This window comes from Haliotis rufescens, unplaced genomic scaffold (assembly GCF_023055435.1).
Source record: "Haliotis rufescens isolate VD_foot unplaced genomic scaffold, xgHalRufe1.0.p SCAF_17, whole genome shotgun sequence".
Lineage (NCBI taxonomy): Eukaryota > Metazoa > Mollusca > Gastropoda > Lepetellida > Haliotidae > Haliotis > Haliotis rufescens.
The window spans coordinates 8,301,837-8,325,284 of record NW_025963857.1 but is presented as its reverse complement, the minus strand read 5'-3'; the positions used below and the strand labels follow the sequence as shown (position 1 = coordinate 8,325,284).

The window sequence follows — 23,448 nt, the reverse complement described above, 5'->3', positions numbered from 1 at the left end:
GGTCGATAGCACAGCAAAACAATGTCTGGTCGTGAATCAGGTGATGATGATAATGCGTAATCTTCGTATATGTTTTATCCAATCGAACGGTAGATAGTGGTGGTATGTTAGCGATCTGGCGTTACACAGTTTAGTGTGAATACGCGCATTGGTTAACGACACACTCCGAGTGAAACCGAGTTAAACATCGCTATAGTTTTGGAGCAATGTAACTGTTGTACTAGTTAGTAAACACTACTGTTTGTTTGTTGTTTAACGCCGCACTCAGCACTATTCCAGCTATATGACAGCGGTCTGTAAAAAATCAACCAAGTCAGCGACCCTGACCACCCGATCCCGTTAGTCACTCTTACGACAAGCATAGTCACCTTTTACGGCAAGTATGGGTTGCTGTCAACTTGCTGAAGACCTATTCTACCCCGGATCTACAGACCGCCGTCATATACCTGGAATATTGCTTAGTGCGGCGTTAAACAATAAACAAATAAACAAAACAAACATAAACATTTTACGAAATGTTGCGGAAATGTTTTCTTCACGTGACACTGTATGGTTCCAGAAACGTTTTAGAAACATTTTCCGGAAACATTTGGTTATAACATTACAAAAATGTTTAGGTAAAATATTTCAGAAATGCTTTTGAAAACGTTTTATTCATGTGATTTTGTATGGTTCCAGAAACGTTTTACTATGTACAGAAGATTCGGTAATCCGGAAACTTGTTTATCTGGACGATTTCTATGGTATCGGTACCGTCCGGATTACCGAGGTTTCACTGTTCTCAGATTAGAAACTTTGGCGACAGAAAGTCTGGGAGATTGGAGATAAGGCTAATATCGGTCGATAATACACCAAAACAATCACTGATAGTGAATCAGGTGACAATGTTATACGTAACCTTCTTGTGTGTTTTATCCAATCGAAAGCAAGCTCTGATCTAATGATCACAACCCTAAACAAATGTTGTTTTTGGCCGCCGGGAGTTGCGTCCCTTAGCAGTTCCAGGGTCCTCTGATAAGCGCTGAGCATGATCCTTGATCTGTCATCACCATACCCAGGCTCGTGGGTTTCACTAAAGTGGTCTGCATCAACGAACTTGGAACGGTCCTCCCGCGTTAAGCTGATATGTTCTGATATCACGGAAATACTGTTTAAAGCAGGGTTTGCCCAAACTCACTCGATCACTAAAAAAGCATAATGTAAATCATAATATCAACAATATATAATATAACAGACTTCTAAAGAGTAGAGTCTGTAGAATATGCTGTAGAATAACGTGTCAACATACAGACAAAATAAGTAAATGATTCGGTGTTTGAAAAAAAATGAAAATTAGCCTAGCTTGAACCATTATCGTGAAGGTTTACATTGCATGTTATAGCTGAACTCGCGAGTGCAGTATATATCACAAAAAATAAATTGCAAATGATTCCATTTCATTTGATTGGCTAACCAATATATTTTATGCATATGTTTCCATAAAGCTGTAAGAACTAGGCCACGCCGACTAGCGGACTACTTTTGTGTCTTGTGTTGTATTATTGCGCTGAACGATGTCAATGATTTCATATCCCTGTATTCGTCTGTCTTCGAAGTTACTGTTGTTGGAATATTTATTTATCCTAATTGACTTCAATAATCTGTTGCGTTCAAGACGTTTAAACCAGCGCACACACGTACTGTGCACATCCGTCCATGAACGGGATACTGCGACAAATGGTTAAAACTACTCGAAGCGCTTGTAAAATAACAAACCTAAACACATCCAGAAATCTGAACCAAATCTATATAGTTTACAAGATAACTTTGATCCAGAGTGAGTGAGTGAGTGAGTATGGTTTTACGCCGCTTTTAGCAATATTCCAGCAATACACGGCGGGAGACACCAGAAATGGGCTTCACACATTGTACCCATGTCGGGAATCGAACCCGGGTCTTCGGCGTGACGAGCGAACGATTTAACCACTAGGCTACCCGACCGCCCCACTTTGATCCAGACGATTAAAACGGCGCAAAGAAACTTTGTAGCATACCTACCTATACATACATACCTACAAGTACCTATACTATCACCAAGGGCACATACGAAATCCAGAAGGCGAAACAAATTGTAATTTGTATGTGGTACCTTTCGCAATCAGGAATGGGAATGTGGCACATCTGAGTTTTAATACATATGTAATATAAATATAGAAAAGAAAAATATCATGAAAACCAGTATTATGTTTTCACATAAGTGAGTGAGTGAGTTGGGTTTAACGCCGCTTTTAACAGTATTTCAGTTATATCCCGGTGTGTCAGCTTAATGTGAGAGGAAAGCCCGAAGGTATGCAGGTCTCAGACGTTTACCCCTTTGGTGAAACCCATGAGCACGGGTATGGTGCCGACAAACCTAGAAACATAATCGGGGTGAACTGGGATTCGAGCCCACAATTTTAGGTTTCTGGTGTGCCCAAGGGTCGCAACTCTGCACAGCGAATCGCGGCGCCTTAGACGACTGGGCCACCCGTGCCCCCTCACATCAATCACTTCTGAAACATTTATTATTCTTTTCAAGGAACAAGTGGTATTGAGCTGACACAATCATAGTGGAAAACATAATAAATGTTTAAAATTGTAACCGAATAGAATGACATAACACACTTCTGTTGGCACAGTATGTTAGCAACATGTGTTGCATTGTCTAGAACAGAACGAACAATTATGACAGTGACACAATAAACAATGTTTGTAGATCTACAGTGGTAAAATTATTAATATATTTCATAATTAATATTTTCAAAGTAATAATTACATTGTACTATAATTTAATTTATGATGAACTAGTTCAGAGGAGACCTGCAGATATTGTTACAATTAAAACCCACAATGTTGTGAGTGCGAAGTTTTTATACAACATGAATCATACTACTCTATGAGAATAACATCCTTGTTTACTCCTGTTAATCATTCGCGCTGTACGAAAGCGCTCACACCTCGCTACCCGGCAACTGGGTCAACGTGTCCCGCCTCTCCCCGTGACAGAGCTTTCTCTCCCTTCGATTATTGGGCCCGACTATCACAAACGTGTTATGTGTAATAATTTACTGGTAGGAATGATTACAAAAATATTTTCATAATGATTTCCGCATTTCGCACGCACACATATCATTATATATCTGTGAGACAGAGACATCTTTTTAAAATCTTAATTTGTTCTCTCTAACAATTATTCATCCGCATGTAACTTTCTCAAAACAAAAACAAATAAAGCACGGCGCATAGCGCCATACAATGACTTAATATGGTAAAACATCTTACCATAACTAAAAGTTGAAAAGTCAGAGTCTTAACCTGCGCTTAATGAATACATGCAGATAGGAGTAACGTAGAGATTCTTCGCAGTTATTGAGCTGCGATATGACAATCAAGATTTTACCCCGAAATATGGGAACCTGTCTATCCATAAAGAATAAGAGGAACAGTTAGCTAACAATATTAGGTGTAGTTTACACTGGCATAATATAACCAAAATGTCAAACCAAAAGTTGTTAATCGCAACTAATAAATAAATACGGCAAAATCCTTTCCGGGATCATACGATCACCTTTTTGCGAACAGCTAGCACTTTTGGATAGTTTCATAAACACATTTTTTTCTATAGTCGGAATCGTACATTGAACTCGGCCTTTATTAGACTTTTCGTTTGATTGTGGAACAGTTCTCTATGCTGTAAAAAATCCATGGGGGCGTGTGGGTGAGTGAAGTGGAAATACAATTTTAAAACATTCAAAGTGAGGGGCACGGGTGGCCCATGCAGTCGTCTAAGGCGCCGCGATTCGCTGTGCAGAGTTGCGTCCCTTGGGCACGCCAGAAACCTATGATTGTGGGTTCGAACCCAACCCACTCACTCACTCGCTCAGTCATTGAAAGAGTGGTAATATCCTTTGGTTGAACCTGAAGCGTTCTCTTTTGGCAAAACTGTTTAAACCATATGAATTTAGAGCCAGTGAGAATTACTGTAATACCTTGTATATTTTTCATCCTTAGCATATCTGTTATTATTATTTGGGCTTTATTCTTTTCTTTTTATTTAACCGGTTTGTTGGAATAATAACACATAAGAACCAATATTGCGTTGTTACTCGAAATAGCCGGCGTTAAATAAAGCGTCTTGTATCTTGAAAGGGTGAGTTTGGTTTACACCGTTATTCCAGTTTGATGTAAGAGGAAAGCCCGAAGTGATGCATGTCTCAGATGTTACCACTCTGGTGAAACCCACGAGCACGGTTTTGGTGCTGACAAACCTAGAAACATAATCGGGAAGGTTACTGGCGTAACCAAGGGACGCAACTCTGCACAGAGATTTGACATTTTGACAACTCGGACGCACGCACTCGAGTGAGTGAGTATGGTTTTACGCCGCTTTTAGCGATATTCCAGAAAATATCACGGCGGGGGGACACCACAGAAACTCGATGATAGCGTATATAACATAATGTTCGTATAGAAAAACATCACACCCCTCTATACATCTAGATAGTGGTGTGATTTTTTTTCTATACGAATATATTATGCTGAACACGCTATCGTCGAGTTACTGTGGACACACGTCGCCCCGTATCTTGAAAAAGGAAAGAGTGGCTGCACTTAATTCAAATTCTGAGATCAGTGTATTTGGCAGTTTAACGTTTCTATAGTCACGTTACACTGCATATGGTGCAATCGATTGTGTAAGTACTTTGCTGGTCGTTTTTAAATAATATTTCTGCATTTATTGGAACACAAATATAACACGTTTGTCTTGGAACCAAGGTTTTCTTGTTCAGCTTGTTCTATTTAATGGACAGTAAGGACATAGTGACCTTGCTAGACCTAGTCACAGGTACATGTGAAGTCGACGGCAGGCTCGTCGTTGTATAACTGGATCACATAAAAATTAGTCGGTTGCTGAGTACGTCAAAAAGGTCATATTTCAACTTGTCATTGACAATGAGGGCACGTCATAGTGGTGATCGTGGGATTGTCCTGATTAAAAACTTGACCATATGTCAATTATCCCTCAGTAGGAAAATATTTTGGTTGTAGGATCTAGATAATACTGTTTGTATTCAACACCTCGCTCGAGTACTTTAGCCTCGTAATGTGATATGTGCAGCTATGTTTTGTTTGTTTGTTTGTTGATTAACGCCGCACTCAGCAAAAGTCAAGCTATATGACGGCAGTCTGTAAATAATCGAGTCTGGACCAGACAATCTAGTGATTAATATCATGAGCATCTATCCGCGCAATTGGGATCTATGACATGCATCAACCAAGTCAGCGAGCCTGACCACTCGATCCCGTTAGTCGCCTTTTACAACAAGGTAGTCGCCTTTCACGGCAAGCATGGGTTGCTGAAGACCTTTTCTATCCCGGAATCTTCACGGGTCTGCAGCTATGTAATATATTATACCGAATAGGATAACAATATTTGGCATGGGATTAAAAAAGGTGTTTGCTGACGATACGACGGCTGCGGGCCACGGAGTGCATTACGTGGGATTGAATGTATATTGATATGCAATATGTTCGGTTTGTTTGTTTGTTGCTTAACGCCGCACTATTCCAGCTTCTCTTTCGGGGGTCTGTAAATAATCAAGTCTGCACCAGACAATAAAGTCATTGACATCATGAGCTGGGATTTTGCGTGGAGAATGGATATTTTCTCAGCTACGGCTGCAAAACCAGACATCTTTAATTAAAACTATAACCTGAATGTTTGAAGAAAAACATCTTGCAACATTTTGTTGGTTCAGGTTTTTCGTAAGTATATAGCATAATTATATTTCTCAAGCATTTTCTGGGACAATATAATTTTTACGATAAAATCCCCGATTATGAAATATTCGGTCCCCACGTGTTTTTGTGTGTTCCCCGGGATAGTGTGATTGGTGACACGCTGTTCCGTTGACCAGAGTATTGTGTAGCGTTAATGAAAGCAATGGAGAGGAAAATAGATCTGGTTGGGAATGAAATAGAAAAAAGGGAAAATAAATTATTTGAAAAAAAACCAAAACACACATATTAACAAAAACAAAATCATTGGTTATTGCTGATATCCCTCAGAATACCAGCGATCACCGCAGGGAGAGTAAACCATGAGGGGTAGCAAACATGGTTTACAATCAGTATCTTTGCTGAGGGTCCTGTCTGCCATGTCCGGGGGAGGGTCAACTTGATCCGCGTTAGGGTCTGTATGCGATTTCTAGTCCGCGGTAGGCCCTTTCTAATCGCCTCCGCCTGCACCATCCACACTCTGCCATTATATCCCACAAAACATCATTGTTTGTTAATCTTTCCTTCGAAGGTGGTCTGAACATGATAATGGTAATGTACACTAACATCCGTCGATCAGTTTCACATCTCGAGTAATCACTACTGAAGTAATTAATGACATATGATCATATAATAAAATTCAAATGAAGGTGGCGATACGCATAATAATACGCGCCTGTGTCTCAATAGGCGAAATACTACAACCAAGATAAGGAACCAAGTTCTTGGTCACAGGTCACAAATGTTGTTAGTCCTTAGGAATACAGCCGGGCTTTCCATATTTAGATCCATTCCATTCGTCACGATCCATTCGTGACCAACTCGTGTTATTCCGGGACAAGCCGGACTGCAGGCTACGGAAAGAGGCGAGTGGTGACTATTTGAAGGCGTGTAAGAATAGCGTTATTTGATTGGCTAATGTCTTCTTCCGGATTTTTGCTCGTGGATGTGAATGGTATGTGATTTCGAGTACACACAAACATTAGATAAGCGCCTTGTCTATACGGTCTTGCAAAACGTCCAACATATCAAGATGTCAAACGAAGTCAGCGGAGTCGAACACAGTGAAAATGATGAAATGAGAACAAAGAGTCTTCTGACCAGGTAACACACTAACAAGAAATTAATTTATTTGCAGACACACGAAACGAACGTACATAATATGACGTGGTTCCGCTTCAACAACCATCTTTACACGTATACAATATTGTTCATCCCCGTGAGAGTTTTTGTAACATGATCTTTTATGTTGTTATTTTGTCAGTGCATTTGTTGTGTATTATCACGCGTGGGAAATAACACGCGTTTCACACCGACTGATTAAATAAATAATTAAACAGCTTTTGTTACGATAACATGCTCGTTGGTTATCCATTTTCGATCAATGATCGTTCTCATTTTCCCTAATGACAGATGATCGGTTGTGTTTTTTTACATAACATAACTACAAAATAAAGTATATAAACAATTGGAATTGTCATTATATTGTTGTGTTCATTCTCGACTGTGGGGTGTGTTTTATTGAGACATATTCAAAAGGTGCTTAATTCGTATTAAATACAAAAATGATCCTAATTATTATTTTTAAATTAAAGTTTTATTTGAAATTTAACATGTCTTACTATGAATTTGTGATGGCTAAATGAAAATGATTCAATTTATTCTCAAAACGAAACATGCCCATTCATGTATTTCAGAATGTTATTGGTTTGAATACCACAATATACTTGACAATGCTGACAATGACCCTCGGTGTGTCTGTTATAATTATACAACGTGTGATGACGCCTTGGATCGGGTTGTCACACTCGCTGACCTGTTTGATTCATATCACCATATCCCAAATGAGTAGGTCGAGGCTCATGATGTCGATCACTGGATTGTCTCATCCAAACATGATTATTTACAGACCGCCGTCATATGACTGGAATATTATTTAGTGCGTACTTAAACCACAAACACTAACAAAACATGGGATGAGCATAAACAATCTGCCTCTACACTGATTTTGTTATTATCGGGAAATATATTTCAACACTGACAATGAGGTCACAAGAGGTCGCAAGTATTTCAGCTAGCCAGTCCTGTGGTCTGGCTGAAATTTTGGGGAGTTTCATACCCTGCATATAGCTGGATTATTGCTGAGTGCGGCATTAAACAACAAACAAACATATCAGGGATTTTATGTGATGCAGAAATGTGCATCCAGTACGCACAAATGTATAGAAGGGAATCAGAAAAAGAATATGTTGCTTTCAGGGCAAGCACAGTAATATTAAATGTACTGAATTCTTGGTCAAGAAATATATTGGCCTTTATTTAAAGTAATTACTAATTCTTGCTGTACACTACTCCACAACATTTCACCACTTTACAGGGCCCTTGAAATTATTTAGATAGGTCAAGATATGTTAACCACTTTCAGAGAAGGCGTTTTGCTCTTTTAAAGCAGGGGTGGTAGGGTAGCCTAGTGGTTAAAGCGTTCGCTTGTCATGCCGAAGACCCGGGTTCGATTCCTGACATGTGAAGCCCATTTCTGGATGCATTTGATCAATTAGGTTCAAAGTTAACCATGAAAACAGTTATTTTTTTGTTTCCTATTTGTAGTTGTATCTTTTGTATTTTGCTAATCTAACAAAAATAGAATGGTCAGGCAAATAAAAATGGATTGAACTAATTTTATTGTGTTTTCTGTGGCTTTTGTAGGAGTGAGTGAGTGAGTGAGTGAGTGTGGTTTTACGCCGCTTTTAGCAATATTCCAGCAATATCACGGCGGGGGACACCAGAAATGGGCTTCACACAATGTACCCATGTCGGGAATCGAACCCGGGTCTTCGGCGTGACGAGCGAACGCTTTAACCACTAGGCTACCCGACGGCCCGGGCTTTTGTAGGAAAGACATCAGGTTGAGAACTAAAATCTTTACTAGCCTGGGTAAAGATAAAATACCATTCTAATGTTAAAACAATTGGGAAATTGTGTGTGTGGTTTTTGCGGGTAAGACATCAGGGTGAGAGGTGGGGGCAGGGATGGCCCAGTCATCTAAAGTGACGCGATTCGCTGTGCAGAGTTGCGTCCCTTGGGCACGCCAGAAACCTATGATTGTGGTTTCGAATCCCGGTTTGCCCCGATTATGTTTCTAGGTTTGTCAGCACCGAAGTGGGTTTCACTGAATTGGTAAACGTCTGAGACCTGCATCACTTCAGGCTTTCCTCCCACATATAAGCTGACACACTGTGATATAACTGGAATACTGTTAAAACCCAACTCACTCACTCACATCAGGGTTAGAACTAAACCAAAAATCTTTACTAGCCCGGGTCAAGATAAAATATTAATAAATTTCTAATGTTAAAACGATGGGGAGACTTGGAAATTTGAACTAACCTGAAGGAATATGTACTAGGCCAGGGCTAGCAGGCTCGTGTTAATTTCTAACCTCGTAAGTCATTCCAAACCCCTAAAATATTTGTAGCCTTTGTGAGGGTGACAATCTGGTCTTCAACAGTATGACAAGATGTGTCTCACCTCTACTGCCTCAGTCATATGTATTCTGTGTGAATCCTTCCTGACCTGGGTCATAGATTATATCACTCCTGTCAGTGGTGTCTGGCCTCCTGCCGCCAGGTAAGTGTCATGGTGATGGATGGTGGGAAAATATCATTTAATTTTCATTGTGTTCACACTGTGATTTGTTTATTAGGTCGTATGTAGTCGACACAAACAACAATGATGACGGCACATCATGCTTGACCCTGAGGTAGGTTTTGTGTCGATGCTTGGGTTTGGTTGTCATGGTTATGTGGTTGTCATGGTTATGTGGTCAGGGCTTCGTGTCAAACAAACAAACAAACAAACAAAACACACATGCTTTTGTACTATGTAGTCAGTACTGCTCCTTGTACAGAATAGTTCCGTACCCAATGGCCAATGCTTCATAGTTCATATCAAATCAAACGTGAAATATGTATTCATTGTGTGAAAGGGCTTAGGCCCAAATACAGTTGAGTACAATTCCATGTTTGGCCATATGATACCTACCTACATTCGTCATATGTATCGCATAGATTTCAGTATATCTGTTTACACCCTTGAGGCATGGAATACATACAAACTTTATGCTGTATAATTCCTATCAAAGCTTGCCCTGAGCGTGCGCCTGTAGAGGGGAAGTCAGGCAGTTATTGCCCATCAACAATGGCAGGGTTAAAGTGTGCCCTGTTCATTGTGTGTCAAGGTGTCCTACGAAGCCATAGTACTGATTATTTACAGGCTGTTGAGATATGGTATACTCAGAATAAATCAATATTTCCTAACTGTGTTATAAGAGCTGAGTATCGCCTGAGATCTCACGATCTCCGTCAGTTTCTTTCCAGTTTTATCGTCTGTACCTCTGTACCTGATGTATCAATGACATCGTAGGTATCAGTGAATCATTACAGCCCTGTATGTTATGTTTTGGGTGTCAGCAAAAGACGACTAACGGGATCGGGTGGTCAGGCTAGCTGACTTGGTTGATTCATGTCATCGATCCCAATTGAGTGTATCGATGCTCATGATGTCAATCACTGGATTGTCTGGTCCAGACTCGATTATTTTACAGACCACTGTCATATAGCTGGAATATTGCTGAGTGCAGCGTTAAAAAACAAACTAACAAACAAACAAATTTTGGTGTCATCTTATGCAAGTCTCTTGTCTAAGGCGCCGCAGTTCGATGAGTAGAGCTGCATCCCTTTTGCACACAAGAAACCTATGATCATGCATTCGAATCTCGGTTCGCCTTGATTCTCTCTTACCGTGCTTGAGGGTTTCACCAAAGTGGTGAATGTCTATGACCTGCATCACTTCGGTCTTTCCTCCCACATCAAGCTGGCCCGCCGTGATATAACTGGAACACTGCTCAAAGCGGTGTCAAGCCCAACTCACTTCATCAATAATATCTTGAAAAATATTGCTGTGTTCCATAACGTTGCAATCAGTTACACCATGACAAAGCATTAGTAAGCATGGTAAGCTGTATCACAAAATAGTAAAAAATCTGGACAAATATTAATGAAAATACATTGTATCCACATGTTGGGTATAAGTAATAGAAACTTTTGAAAGTGTTTTTTAAACTAACTTGCAGGTTATCATGGTTATGTTTTGTTAATAAGTACTGCAAACTCTCAATATTGTTGGGTCTATTCAGTGACATTGTGTGTAGAAAGGAAAGATCACTGAAAGGAGCTTATGCACACTCAAGAATCCCCCAACCCTTTTGAGGCGAGGCGGCTAAAGTGTTCGCTCATCACACCAAAGACCCGGGTTCCATTCCCTGCATGGGTACAATGTGTGAAGCCCATTTCTGGTGTCCCCCGCCGTGATATTGCTGGAATATTGCTAAAAGCGGCATAAAACACCTTTTGAGGCTAGTCTCCAGCAGTAGAAACTAACAGTTTCAGTCCACTAGTCCTTATAATGATAACATATAGTAAAACCCCTAAAAATGGCAAATTTCTACTTGTCCTTATGATACCGTTACTATTGGGCAGTTTTGCAAGGACTACTGGACTAGTGCCAATTTCTAACCCTGGTCTCATGTCAACACCCCATAATCTGATAATAAAATTGCACACTCCAGCATGTGCTGTGGGTCACAAAACAATCGTCAGACTCCGCCTTTCAAAGAAAAAGATAAGATATATGGTTTGTCTCAAAGCACTAGGGAAAAAGATACGCTGTATCTAACAATAACTTATTGCTGAGCCATTTGAATGATCATTGGGAAAAAAACAGGTGTGTTCTAAGACGTCATAGGCACACCCTGTACATGTGACATTATGACTAACCTATTATGTTTTATGACTGATAACATATCAATGTTTATAGTTATGTAGGGGGCATCTGTGGCCCAGTTATCTCAGGTGCTACAAATAGTGGGTTTGAATCCTGGCTCGCCCCGATTATGTTTCTTGGTTTGTCAGCACCATACCTGTCCTCTTGGGTTTCACTGACGTGGTAAACATCCAAGACCTGCATCACTTCGGCCTTCTTCCTACTTTAAGCTGACTCACGCTGTGTACGAAATAACTGCCTGCCTGCCTGTGACTAGTAACTTACCTGTTGGGCTGCAAAAAAAATTCCTCAATCTGCCATACTGTTTGGCAGATCAAATCATGTGAGCACCTTGATTAAAAACATGAAAAGATTAGGAAAATATCTATTGATGCCGAGTTGGCAGTACATATGTTTTGCAAATCCTGCAATCGACCAAAATCTGCACTGCGGTTAACGAACTGGATGTCAATTTTGTAACGCTATCTTGACTGGACTATGCATTCGTTTTTAGCCCAGCCAAAATATTAGTGCTGGGACAATAAACCCATGCATCAATGTATCGCGATTTTTTATTTCTTAATACAAGTATCGATCACAGTCACACACTAAGTAAAAAATAGCGAATCTGACCTTAAATGTTTGCTATAACACTTATCAGTACTGCGAGTTAATAGTGAAAACATACATATTTTCCTTTGTCGTGCCATACTTCACTCTGCCAGCTGCAAGTCATCTGTGTGCCAGGTATACGGCATCCTCTCTATGTAAAAGATGGCTTTCGCACCACGGATAAGAGCACATGCAATCACATATCAGAACGTGAGGAAGGTATCGTGATAAGTATCAGATCGCACAGCTGGTGAATCGTCCCAGCCCTAAAATATAACTCCATAATTACAGCCTAGTTCAGCTAGGATTGACACATTTATATTCAGTTAACTCCCTTTCCCGGGAAGATTAACTCCTCGTAGATTCTCAAGTAATTGTTAGCATTATTTCAACTGAATTAAGACGCAATTTGGCTCTTATTTTTTGTGTAATTTTTCAATATTTATAATGAGCCTGATACATATTCATTATTATTGCAAATTGTTTTGTTTGTTTTTTAATGCCGCACTCAGCAATGTTCCAGCTGTATGACGGCAGTCTGTAAATAATCGAGTCTGGACCAGACAATCCAGTGATTAATATTATAAACATCGATCTTTGCAATTCGGATCGATGACGTGCATCAACCAAGTCAGCGAGCCTGACCACCCGATCCCATTAGTCGCCTTTTACGACAAGCATATAATGTACAATGATATGGTTTTCAGTAGTTTATCCAAAAAGAAATATTTTGTGAGTGAAAATGGCCTATGTTGTTGAGTCAGCATTGTTTAATTTGAAAGTCAGCAATATTCTGACTGATAATGGCTGCCTGTATATAATCAAGTGGTTGATAGCATGAGCAAACAAATACCCTCGCTACAGACTTTGACCTCCAAGTCTTCTGTTGAGTTAATGTTATGATAAGCTGGAGGTACTGGGAACTGGGGGTATTCTCATACAATGAGGCGATTCATCTCCTCTTCGTTCATCTTGTGATGATAACATATCAGTGCGTCTGGGTCAGTGTGCTTCAGATTGCGGTCAGTGACCCTGTAAAGCACTGGTCGAACATTCTCCTAGCTTACCAAGACAATATTACACAGTCACTTTATTTAAGCCTATTGGACATGTTGATACTTTAATCCATCGTTTGCCTTTTGTATAATACTTCTCCGTATTCATGATGGTCAAGGAGGTTAGACATTAGGGCTGGGAAGGGTAACTCGGGTTCTCGGGTCCGGTGGGTCCGGAGTTGGACCCGGGTTCCCACAGTCCTACCCAGACCCATGGTTAGTCACGTGATATTGTTTAATGACAATATATTGTTTATAGCTCTGTCATAGCGACTGATTTATGACTACCATTGTCTGCAGTACATTTGACTCCAAGGGCAAATTACCCTGTAGCCATGTCTCCATAACTTAATTGTCATTACGTTTTAGGCGCTAATCCCTGTTGTTAATCCTCACCAACATTTCATTGTATATTGACTGTCAGTCAGCCTGGACTACCATATCACTTCCCTTTAACTACTGCTTTTTATAGTATGGCACTTATTGCCCTAATTGATCATCCCATGAACTGTGTCGGTTCATCACGCCCATATGTCCAATGTCCAAAGCAACGTCATTGTCTCTTTGTCTGTCCATTGTTGTTCATTACTATATATGTGCTACCATTACACAGTTACTACGGTGTTAGTAACCTTGGTATTGCGAGTGCTGGCATAGGGACGACCTCGAGCAGGATGTGCCGCTCGTAGGAAACGCCCAGAGGTGAGCTAGAGATCCGCTCACCTCTTGTACGCCTGAGCTGGAAGGTCCGCTCATCGCTGTGTTTGTGTTGTCAGAGCAGGTATTCCGCTCATTGTGCAATTGTTGTTTATTGTTTACATGTTGTGCATAAAGCGTTCTGGGACAGTGATGTCGATTTTGTCCTTTATTCCCCCAAGAGCTAATTCCCCGTCAACACAAGCCAGCTCCATGTTACACTGCAAGTCACTAATGTTCACATTTCTTTCCAACTATGCATGCAATACTTCTGACTGTCACATGTTTGAATACAGATAAAACTTCAGTCAACCTCAGTGTGTGCATGGCCAGATCGTGTTATAGTGTACCTAAATACGTTTTTAAGGGCTACTGTCAAACTAGTCCCAATCGGACATTTTGAACTGGTATCTCTTGAGACCTACAGCGGGTACCCGGGTAGAGTCAGGTAATATGGGTGTGTGTACCCGGGTAGCAAATCTTGACTCATCCCAGCCCTATTAGACATGACTAAGCACTCGCTGAGACCATAAAATGTTTTTGAAAACTGCCATAAAAGTGCCATGAAATATTGAATGGTCTCGGTCTTAGGTATAGAGGAATACAAATAACTCACACAATATTTGTCTCTACAAACGATATTTACCAAAAGTATATAAAACTAGTCATACATTTATTGATAATTATACTTTTTACCTTGATATTTTTAATTCTAGCATCTTGGATACTTATGGCTACTTATGGCTGACTAATAGCCTTTTTCTTTCTTACACTTGGAAGATTCTATCTGGCCACTGAATACATAATGAATACTAAAATGTGTGAAGATGTCAGTATTTTAAACTTCCGACCTATAATCTGATGATGAGGCTGTGTCTGTGACCCCAGATCATTTGCTTACCATTTGCAGGGTATGAAACTCCCAAAGATTACTGAAATACTTGCCAGCCCTGACCAAAACCTGCCTGCCCACGATAATCATATGTTTCTCAGGATAATTTAATTAAAACTTTAAATCAAATTCATTGAACATGAAGTAATGCAAGAAAAGAAATAGCAAACACTTTTTAGGTCAGATTTGTATTTAATATCCTAGAATACATCATGTAAATATCCTTATTCCTAAATAGGGCCTAAAGTTTAGGTTGTCTAAAAGCTAACAGGGTTTCTTTTGGGTTACATTTTATCATTCATCTTTACATGTGAATTAATGCTTATCATCGGGAAATATTTAGAATATTTTCATATATGAAATATAATCCGACCGTCGAACATGGGGATTTGACAATCTGGCAGCCCGAGTTGAAATCAACCCGTCTCGGACGGTCGGGCAGGCAGGTATTTCGAACGCTGCATTTGTTTGTCATGTCTGTTCTGTCCTTGTTTACATTTAAATAGAAAAACAGTTTGGTTCAAATTCTTGCTCATGTTCAAATGTTAGAAAGTACTTTTCTGAAAATCTCTAAAATTATCTTTTTTAGATATTTGAGCTTTACCCATCATGCCCATGAAGCTAAGAACATGCCTATGATTAGTTGTGTTTAGAGTAAACAACATGCACACGTTGAAGTGAACAGTCTTTTTATAATATCATTAACATGAATAGTGATGAAGACATTTTATAACTTTTACAACAATTTCTAATTTTATGCATATTTCTCAACTGATAAATATCCATTTTTTTAACATTTGAGCCTTACCTATGTTACCTCTACCATATATACTATAACCGTATTCAACGTAATAAGCGCCCACAGCGATATTTGCTAATATATTACAATTGACTTGTGAACAATCCCAATTAGCACCCCTTCCGATTGATCAATGTACACAAGACTTATTTTTCGTGTATAATATGTGTGTTATGTGCATCCTTAATTATGGGAAATTAAGTTCTGGAAACATATATCTGTCGTATAAAAACATTTCAGGCTGACAGCATAAACCACAAAATCTACGATCTTTTAACTCTGTTGTTTTTCACCAAAATAATATTCTAATAAGAGCCCCCTATTTCTAATTTTGAGAGGGCCCTGGGCGCTTATTATGTCGAATACGGTAGTTATGTTAGACGTTAACAACATTAACATGAACACATTTGATAACATTTATATAATTTTCCATACTTGTTCTTTTCTCCTTTCTTAAGTAATACATAGGGACAAACCAATTGATATTCTGGGGGTGGCAAACCAATTGATATTCTGGGGGTGGGGAGGGGGAAGAAAGGTGAGGGAGAGGAGGGGGTAACTGGGATTTTGTCTGGAGAATTGATATTTTTCAGCTAATGCTGCAAAAACAGATAAATTAAAACTATGTGCCTGAATATTTTTTAAGAAAAAAACTTGCAACAATGTAATTTTTTTGCAGACATATTTCTTTTTGTTTCAACATTCTGAAGCATAATTATATTTTTCACGAATTTTCTTGCTCAATTTATATTTTTCGATAAAAACGCAGCCCCAACCCCAGAATTTTAAAAGGTCGGTCCCTTATCGTGGGTTGTGATCCCGGGTATGTTTCAGATAAACATGACAAGTGCTCAAATGAGCTATCAGTGGGCTCATATCAAGACGATAATGTTGCAGGATCACGAGAAGGTATCTCAGGATCTTGTTGCATAACCTTGGTGATCCTGCCCTAGATTTTGAAAAATGGAAAAAAAGTTATTTTACTACTTTAGACATATGTTTGAGTGAGTCTATTTTTCAAACATGTAAACATGGTAAAACAATTTTTTGTCTGTAATTTTGCATTTGCCCTGTTGTCCTGTTGATAATATGCTGAACAGGCATGTTTTATAGAACAGGAAGAAGTTAGGCCAGGTCGGTTAACTGTTCAAGGCTGAACTCATTTATCAAATTCATAGACACCTCCCCTGGCCAGAGCTCCAGATAAGCTTTTGGTGTTGTGGGTATTTTACCCATGCATTTTAAAATCATTGGGTATCAGTAATTCTATCTGGGTATTCAAATTTCTGTTACCCACTTGTTTTTACACATGTGGGTATTTAAGTTAACTATTTAAAAACACTATTCATCTAGTCCCTGCAAACTGGTGTCGTGTGGGTTTGAGAGATTTATAGTACTCAAAAATACCACAATACTTCCATAAGAAAGTGTGATGGCATATGATCATGATGTAACTGTCATCATGGAGTTTGGCAAGGTTGACGGAATGCCCGTTTATAATTTCAAAACAAGTTGCTGATTTGCTAATCAAATACGCAGGGTTACTTCACAATATTTTGATGATACACACAAGTTTTATTTTTGTAGCGTATCTGTAATGTTCGTTGCGTATTTGATACGCTTGGATTTTATTTTCCTGCGTATTTCTGAACTTCTGATGCGTATTTCACGCAGATACGCAGCTTATCTGGAGCTCTGTTTAATTAATATATGCTCTAAGGTCTGTATGAAACACCATACAACATTCTGAGCTTTTCAATTTGAAGAAGTAAGATTTTTGAGATTTTTATTCAAGGTACTACATAGATTTTCTGGAAAAAGTTTTATTTTTGTAGCGTATCTGTAATGTTCGTTGCGTATTTGATACGCTTGGATTTGATTTTACTGCATATTTCAGCATATCTGATGCGTATTTTACGCAGATACGCAGCTTATCTGGAGCTCTGCCTGGCATAGCATATGAGTTTGCAACACACATGGCTGCTCTGGCTTTAAGTTCTTAAATACCTTTATGATTGTAATTCATAAAATAATACCGCATTCGACGTAATAAGCGCCCAGGGCGATCTCAAAATTACAAATAGGGGGCTCTTATTAGAATATTATTTTGGTGAAAAAAATCAGAGTTAAAAGATCGTAGATTTTGTGGTTTATGCTGACAGCCTTAAATGTTTATATATGACAGATATATTTTTCCAGGACTTAAATGCCCATAATTAAGGGTACATATAACACACGAGTGCGTATTATACACGAATAAATAAGTCTTGTGTACATTGATCAATCGGAAGGGGTGCTAATTGAGATTGTTCACTAGCCAATATATTAGCAAATAACGCCGTGGGCGCTTATTAGAGCGGGGCGCTTATTATGTCGAATACGGTAATACATTATATATACACATGATGTACATAAGCATGGTGACCGGGTAATCACTAAATCTAACTGTAATGTTCTAAGTCACTTGTGTGAGAAACCACGATCTCTTTACATACATTGTTCATTGCCCGTTGCTATGGCATGCTGTGAAAAAACAACCTCCTACAATAGTATTGTCTACAGCTCCCAAGAGCCTCAGAGGGCCAAGTATCATATACAATAGGTGGTGTCACTTGCTTATCTTTTGTCGTGTGTCAACAGGTCAAAAGCTCTAAGTTACATGTTCAAGTTTACCTGCACATCTTGACTCCTGGGCCCACTTGCACAAAGCGACCTTAGCCCTACAACTATTGTAAGGCTATGTTAAAGTATGGGAGTTACGATCATCTTAGCATGCTTAGTGCTAAGATCGCTTTGTGCAAAAGGGCCCAGATCTGCTAATCCCTTGTGGCAGAGTGATATGATACTTTGATAGATACACTGCTCAAAAGAAGTTTTTTTTCATATTACTGTAGTGAAACACACAGTTATAAGTTTACAATCTAAGGTGAGGGGAGTTGGGGTTTAGCATTATGTCCTTGATTATGGCACTTATTTTGCAATGTGTATGCATGTATGTGTGTGTGGCTGCTTGTACTAGTCTGGACTAATGCCGATTTTTTATAGTGCTAGCCCAGTGAGATACAATGCCGCAGTTTAACATGAATACCCCACTCAGACACAGTATACCGACTCCAAGCCGACCAGTCCCTGATTTAGCCCCTTAATGCCCAGCGCCAGAGAGGGGAACAGCAAGTACTGTCTTTTAACGTCTTTTAGTATGACATGGCCAGGGGATCGAACCCCAGACCTTCCGCTCTCCGGGGGGATGCTCAACCACTAGACCATACAATCAAATCACAATGGCAATATAATGGGCCTCATGAGTGCCAGCAGCACGGGATCGGATGGTCAGACTCACTCTCTTGGTTGCTGCATGTCATCACGTCCAAGTTGCGAATTCTATGCTCATGATGTCAATCACTGGATTGTCTGGTCCAGACTTGATTATTTACAGACCGCTGTCATAGAGCTGGAATATTGCTGAGTGCAGCGTCAAACTACAAACAAACAAATTATCCAGTTTACACTCCTTCCCAAATTCCCACGTCTAAGTTTCCCAATGGCTCTTACTTCAGTCTACTTTGCAGCAAAGAGCTATCCAAGAATTGCAAGATAACGCCTAAAAGACCAGTTCGTGTAATTCTACTTAGCGTGGTGAAACTAGTGCACTTGATAATTTACCCTCACCCCACTCATCATTGTTTTTTATTCATTTGGGCGGTCGGGTAGCCTAGTGGTTAAAGCGTTTGCTTATCACGCCGAATACCCGGGTTTGATTCCCGACATGGGTGCAATGTGTGAAGCCCATTTCTGGTGTCCCCTGCCGTGATATTGCAGGAATATTGCTAAAAAGCAGTGTAAAACCAAACTCACTCACTCACTTTTATTCATTTACTGTGACTTAACAAAAACAAACTTTTTTCCAATCTGTCACATGAATGTACTGATACAATGATGGGGGACGTGGGGTAGCTGAACTGCATCAGTGCTTGCTTGTCACGCTGAAGGCCTGGGTTTGATTCTCATCATGAACACAATATTAATGTGTAAATCCCATTGCTGGTGTCAACTCAGAGGGAATAAAACCTCAGTCTTCAGAGTGATGATTACATACTTTCACAAATAGGCTACTCCTCAACCACCGCCCACGAACCAGTACATGCGGAGAGGTGTCAAATATGATATATCATACAAGTAAAGATTTGTCAAAGATAACCTAATTTATATGTTGAGATGGTCAAATGTTATAAAATGTACATGTGGAGATGTTAAAAAATGATATAACATACATGTGGAGAGGTGGCAAATATGATATTTAACATACACATGCAGAGGTGGCAAATATGATATATAACATACATGTGGAGAGGTGTCAAATATGATATATAACATACACATGGAGAGGTGTCAAATATGTCATGTAACATACACATGGAGAGGTGTCAAATATGTCATATAACATACACATGGAGAGGTGTCAAATATGTCATGTAACATACACATGGAGAGGTGTCAAATATGTCATGTAACATACACATGGAGAGGTGTCAAATATGATATGTAACATACACACATCCTTCACCCGATATTGAAAATGTACAAGATCGTTTCTGTAAACTTGTTCTGAGCTTGAATAGAAACACCCCTAACATAACTGCAAGAGGTATTGTGAATAGAACATCAATCAATGTTTTGCATTACATAAAAATTATAAAATTCTGGTTAAGGTCATTGTCACAACAGGTTAATGTTATCACGAAAGGTTCTTATGATCTTCAGTATAGAAGGGCAGAAAGTGGTAAAGCTTGTTGGGCTACTAATGTTAAATCTTTGTTATATACATATGGCTTTGGGGAAGTTTGGTTACAGCAAGGTGTTGGAAATAAAAATGCATTTCTATTGTGTTTTAAGCAAAGATGTAAAGATATCTGCCAACAAACATGGAATAATAATTTATTAGGTTGTTAGGTTTAGCTGTTCTAGTCATAATCTATTGGTAGAGGCAGGTAGGCATTATAAAATACCAAGGCCAGAACGTCTTTGTCCGTTTTGTATTGTGCCATATATAGAAACTGAATTCCACTTTTGTCTCGAGTGTCCATTCTATTCGAATTTAAGGGAACAGGTACTTCCGAAATATTATTGCATAAGTCCAACTCTGGATAAACTAAAACAATTATATAGCTGCAACCTCTATGTTAAAAGAAGATTTGCAAAGTATGTATTTCTCGCTCTCAAGAAAAGGAACACTCTTCTTAAAGATGTGCCTGTTATGTAGCACTATGCCATTGTAACAATGTGAGACTGATTGTTGCCAGTGTGTGCAACATGTGTTGGGACCCGATCCACGGGCGTTTGTGGGTTATGATCGGCCTCAGTAACCTTTTGTGCATCCTTCTCAGCACTCCGATGAATGTTGGCCACTTGTTCGTGGCTCGCGTTGTGAATCGGTTCCCTGATGTAATAATCAGCGCTCTCTGTACATGTGAACTGATTAATCCAATGTACCTTGTATAATGGGCCGGTGGCCCCTTTACGGAATAAACTCATTCACTCATTCACTCATTCACTCATATAACATACACATGGAGAGGTGTCAAATATGATATACAACATTTACATGGAGAGGTGTCAAATATGATATATAACATACACATGGTGTCAAATGAGGGCTTACCCTTAGGGTAACAACAGGCATTGAAACACCAACAATTACATGATAGTTTGTTAACATGGTTAAACAATATTTACTCTACTTCTTGACAATGTCTGAAATTATGGTGATGAGTTGGAATGGACAAATAAACAACTTTCATGCCATTTAAGAGGAATCGTTGTTTTCGGATTTATATCTATCATGATCTATATTGTATTTCATTGGTATGATTTTGCAGCAAACAGATTATAGATTTAGGGAATCAATCATGATTTTATGAATGCTTCCGAAATTGATAACAGGATGCACAATGTTCTGTGGATCAATATGTACTGCATTGTAAGGTCAGTGATGTTACAAAAAAACAGGCCAGTTAACACTGTGGAGATTTCGGCCTCAACATTTTAATTAATTTATGCTCTACTGATGTTAGAAAAGAAGAAATTTCAGCCTCAACCATTTTACCCTATACTTGCTCTACTTATGTAGAAAGAAAGAGATTTCAGCCTCAACCATTTTACCCTATACTTGCTCTACTTATGTAGAAAGAAAGAGATTTCAGCCTCAACCATTTTACGCTATACTTGCTCTACTTATGTAGAAAGAAAGAGATTTCAGCCTCAACTATTTAACCCTATACTTGTTCTACGTATGTAGAAAGAAAGAGATTTCAGCCTCAACCTTTTTACCCTATACTTGCTCTACTTATGTAGAAAGAAAGAGATTTGAGCCTCAACCATTTTACCCTATACTTGCTCTACTTATGTAGAAAGAAAGAGATTTCAGCCTCTGCCATTTTACCCTATACTTGCTCTACTTATGTAGAAAGAAAGAGATTTCAGCCTCAACCATTTTACCCTATACTTGCTCTACGTATGTAGAAAGAAAGAGATTTCAGCCTCAATCATTTTACCCTATACTTGCTCTACTTATGTAGAAAGAAAGAGATTTCAGCCTCAACCATTTTACCCTATACTTGCTCTACTTATGTAGAAAGAAAGAGATTTCAGCCTCAACCATTTTACCCTATACTTGCTCTACTTATGTAGAAAGAAAGAGATTTCAGCCTCAACCATTTTACCCTATACTTGCTCTACTTATGAAGAAAGAAAGAGATTTCAGCCTCAACCATTTTATCCTATCCTTGCTCTACTGAGGAAGAAAGAAGGAGAGTTCTACTCTGGCCATTTTATCCTTTCCTTGCTCTACTGAGGGAGAAAGAAAGAGATTTCAGAGTCGACCATTTTATCCTTTCCTTGCTCTACTGATGAAGAAAGAAAGAGATTTCAGAGTCGACCATTTTATCCTTTCCTTGCTCTACTGAGGGAGAAAGAAAGATTTCAGAGTCGACTATTTTACCCCTTCATTGCTCTACTGAGGGAGAAAGAAAGAGATTTCAGAGTCGACCATTTTATCCTATCCTTGCTCTACTGATGAAGAAAGAAGGAGAGTTCTACTCTGGCCATTTTATCCTTTCCTTGCTCTACTGAGGGAGAAAGAAAGAGATTTCAGAGTCGACCATTTTATCCTTTCCTTGCTCTACTGATGAAGAAAGAAGGAGAGTTCTACTCTGGCCATTTTATCCTTTCCTTGCTCTACTGAGGGAGAAAGAAAGAGATTTCAGAGTCGACCATTTTATCCTTTCCTTGCTCTACTGAGGGAGAAAGAAAGATTTCAGAGTCGACCATTTTACCCCTTCATTGCTCTACTGAGGGAGAAAGAAAGAGATTTCAGAGTCGACCATTTTATCCTATCCTTGCTCTACTGATGAAGAAAGAAGGAGAGTTCTACTCAGGCCATTTTATCCTTTCCTTGCTCTACTGAGGGAGAAAGAAAGAGATTTCAGAGTCGACCATTTTATCCTTTCCTTGCTCTACTGATGAAAAAAGAAGGAGAGTTCTACTCTGGCCATTTTATCCTTTCCTTGCTCTACTGAGGTAGAAAGAAAGAGATTTCAGATTCGACCATTTTATCCTTTCCATGCTCTACTGAGGGAGAAAGAAAGAGATTTCAGAGTCGACCATTTTATCCTTTCCTTGCTCTACTGATGAAAAAAGAAGGAGAGTTCTACTCTGGCCATTTTATCCTTTCCTTGCTCTACTGAGGGAGAAAGAAAGAGATTTCAGAGTCGACCATTTTA

General features: G+C 39.2%; 1 protein-coding gene across 3 annotated transcripts in view; it reads left to right on the top strand.

Moving 5' to 3' along the window:
- The window catches only part of LOC124134620 (purine nucleoside phosphorylase-like), a 54,877-nt gene that overhangs the window by 10,363 nt on the left and 21,066 nt on the right, over positions 1–23,448 (top strand). Inside the window, exons 1-2 of one of the 3 annotated variants that reach the window (XM_048397505.1) lie at positions 6,721–6,900; positions 9,500–9,556. The exons of 1 other annotated variant lie outside the window; for it this stretch is intronic. In XM_048397505.1, the coding sequence (XP_048253462.1) occupies positions 6,749–6,900; positions 9,500–9,556 (209 nt within the window). In that variant the 5' untranslated portion in view covers positions 6,721–6,748. Of the gene's footprint in view, positions 1–6,720; positions 6,901–9,499; positions 9,557–23,448 lie in introns of those variants that run through there. One more of the 3 variants, XM_046499589.2, reaches the window with a different exon arrangement.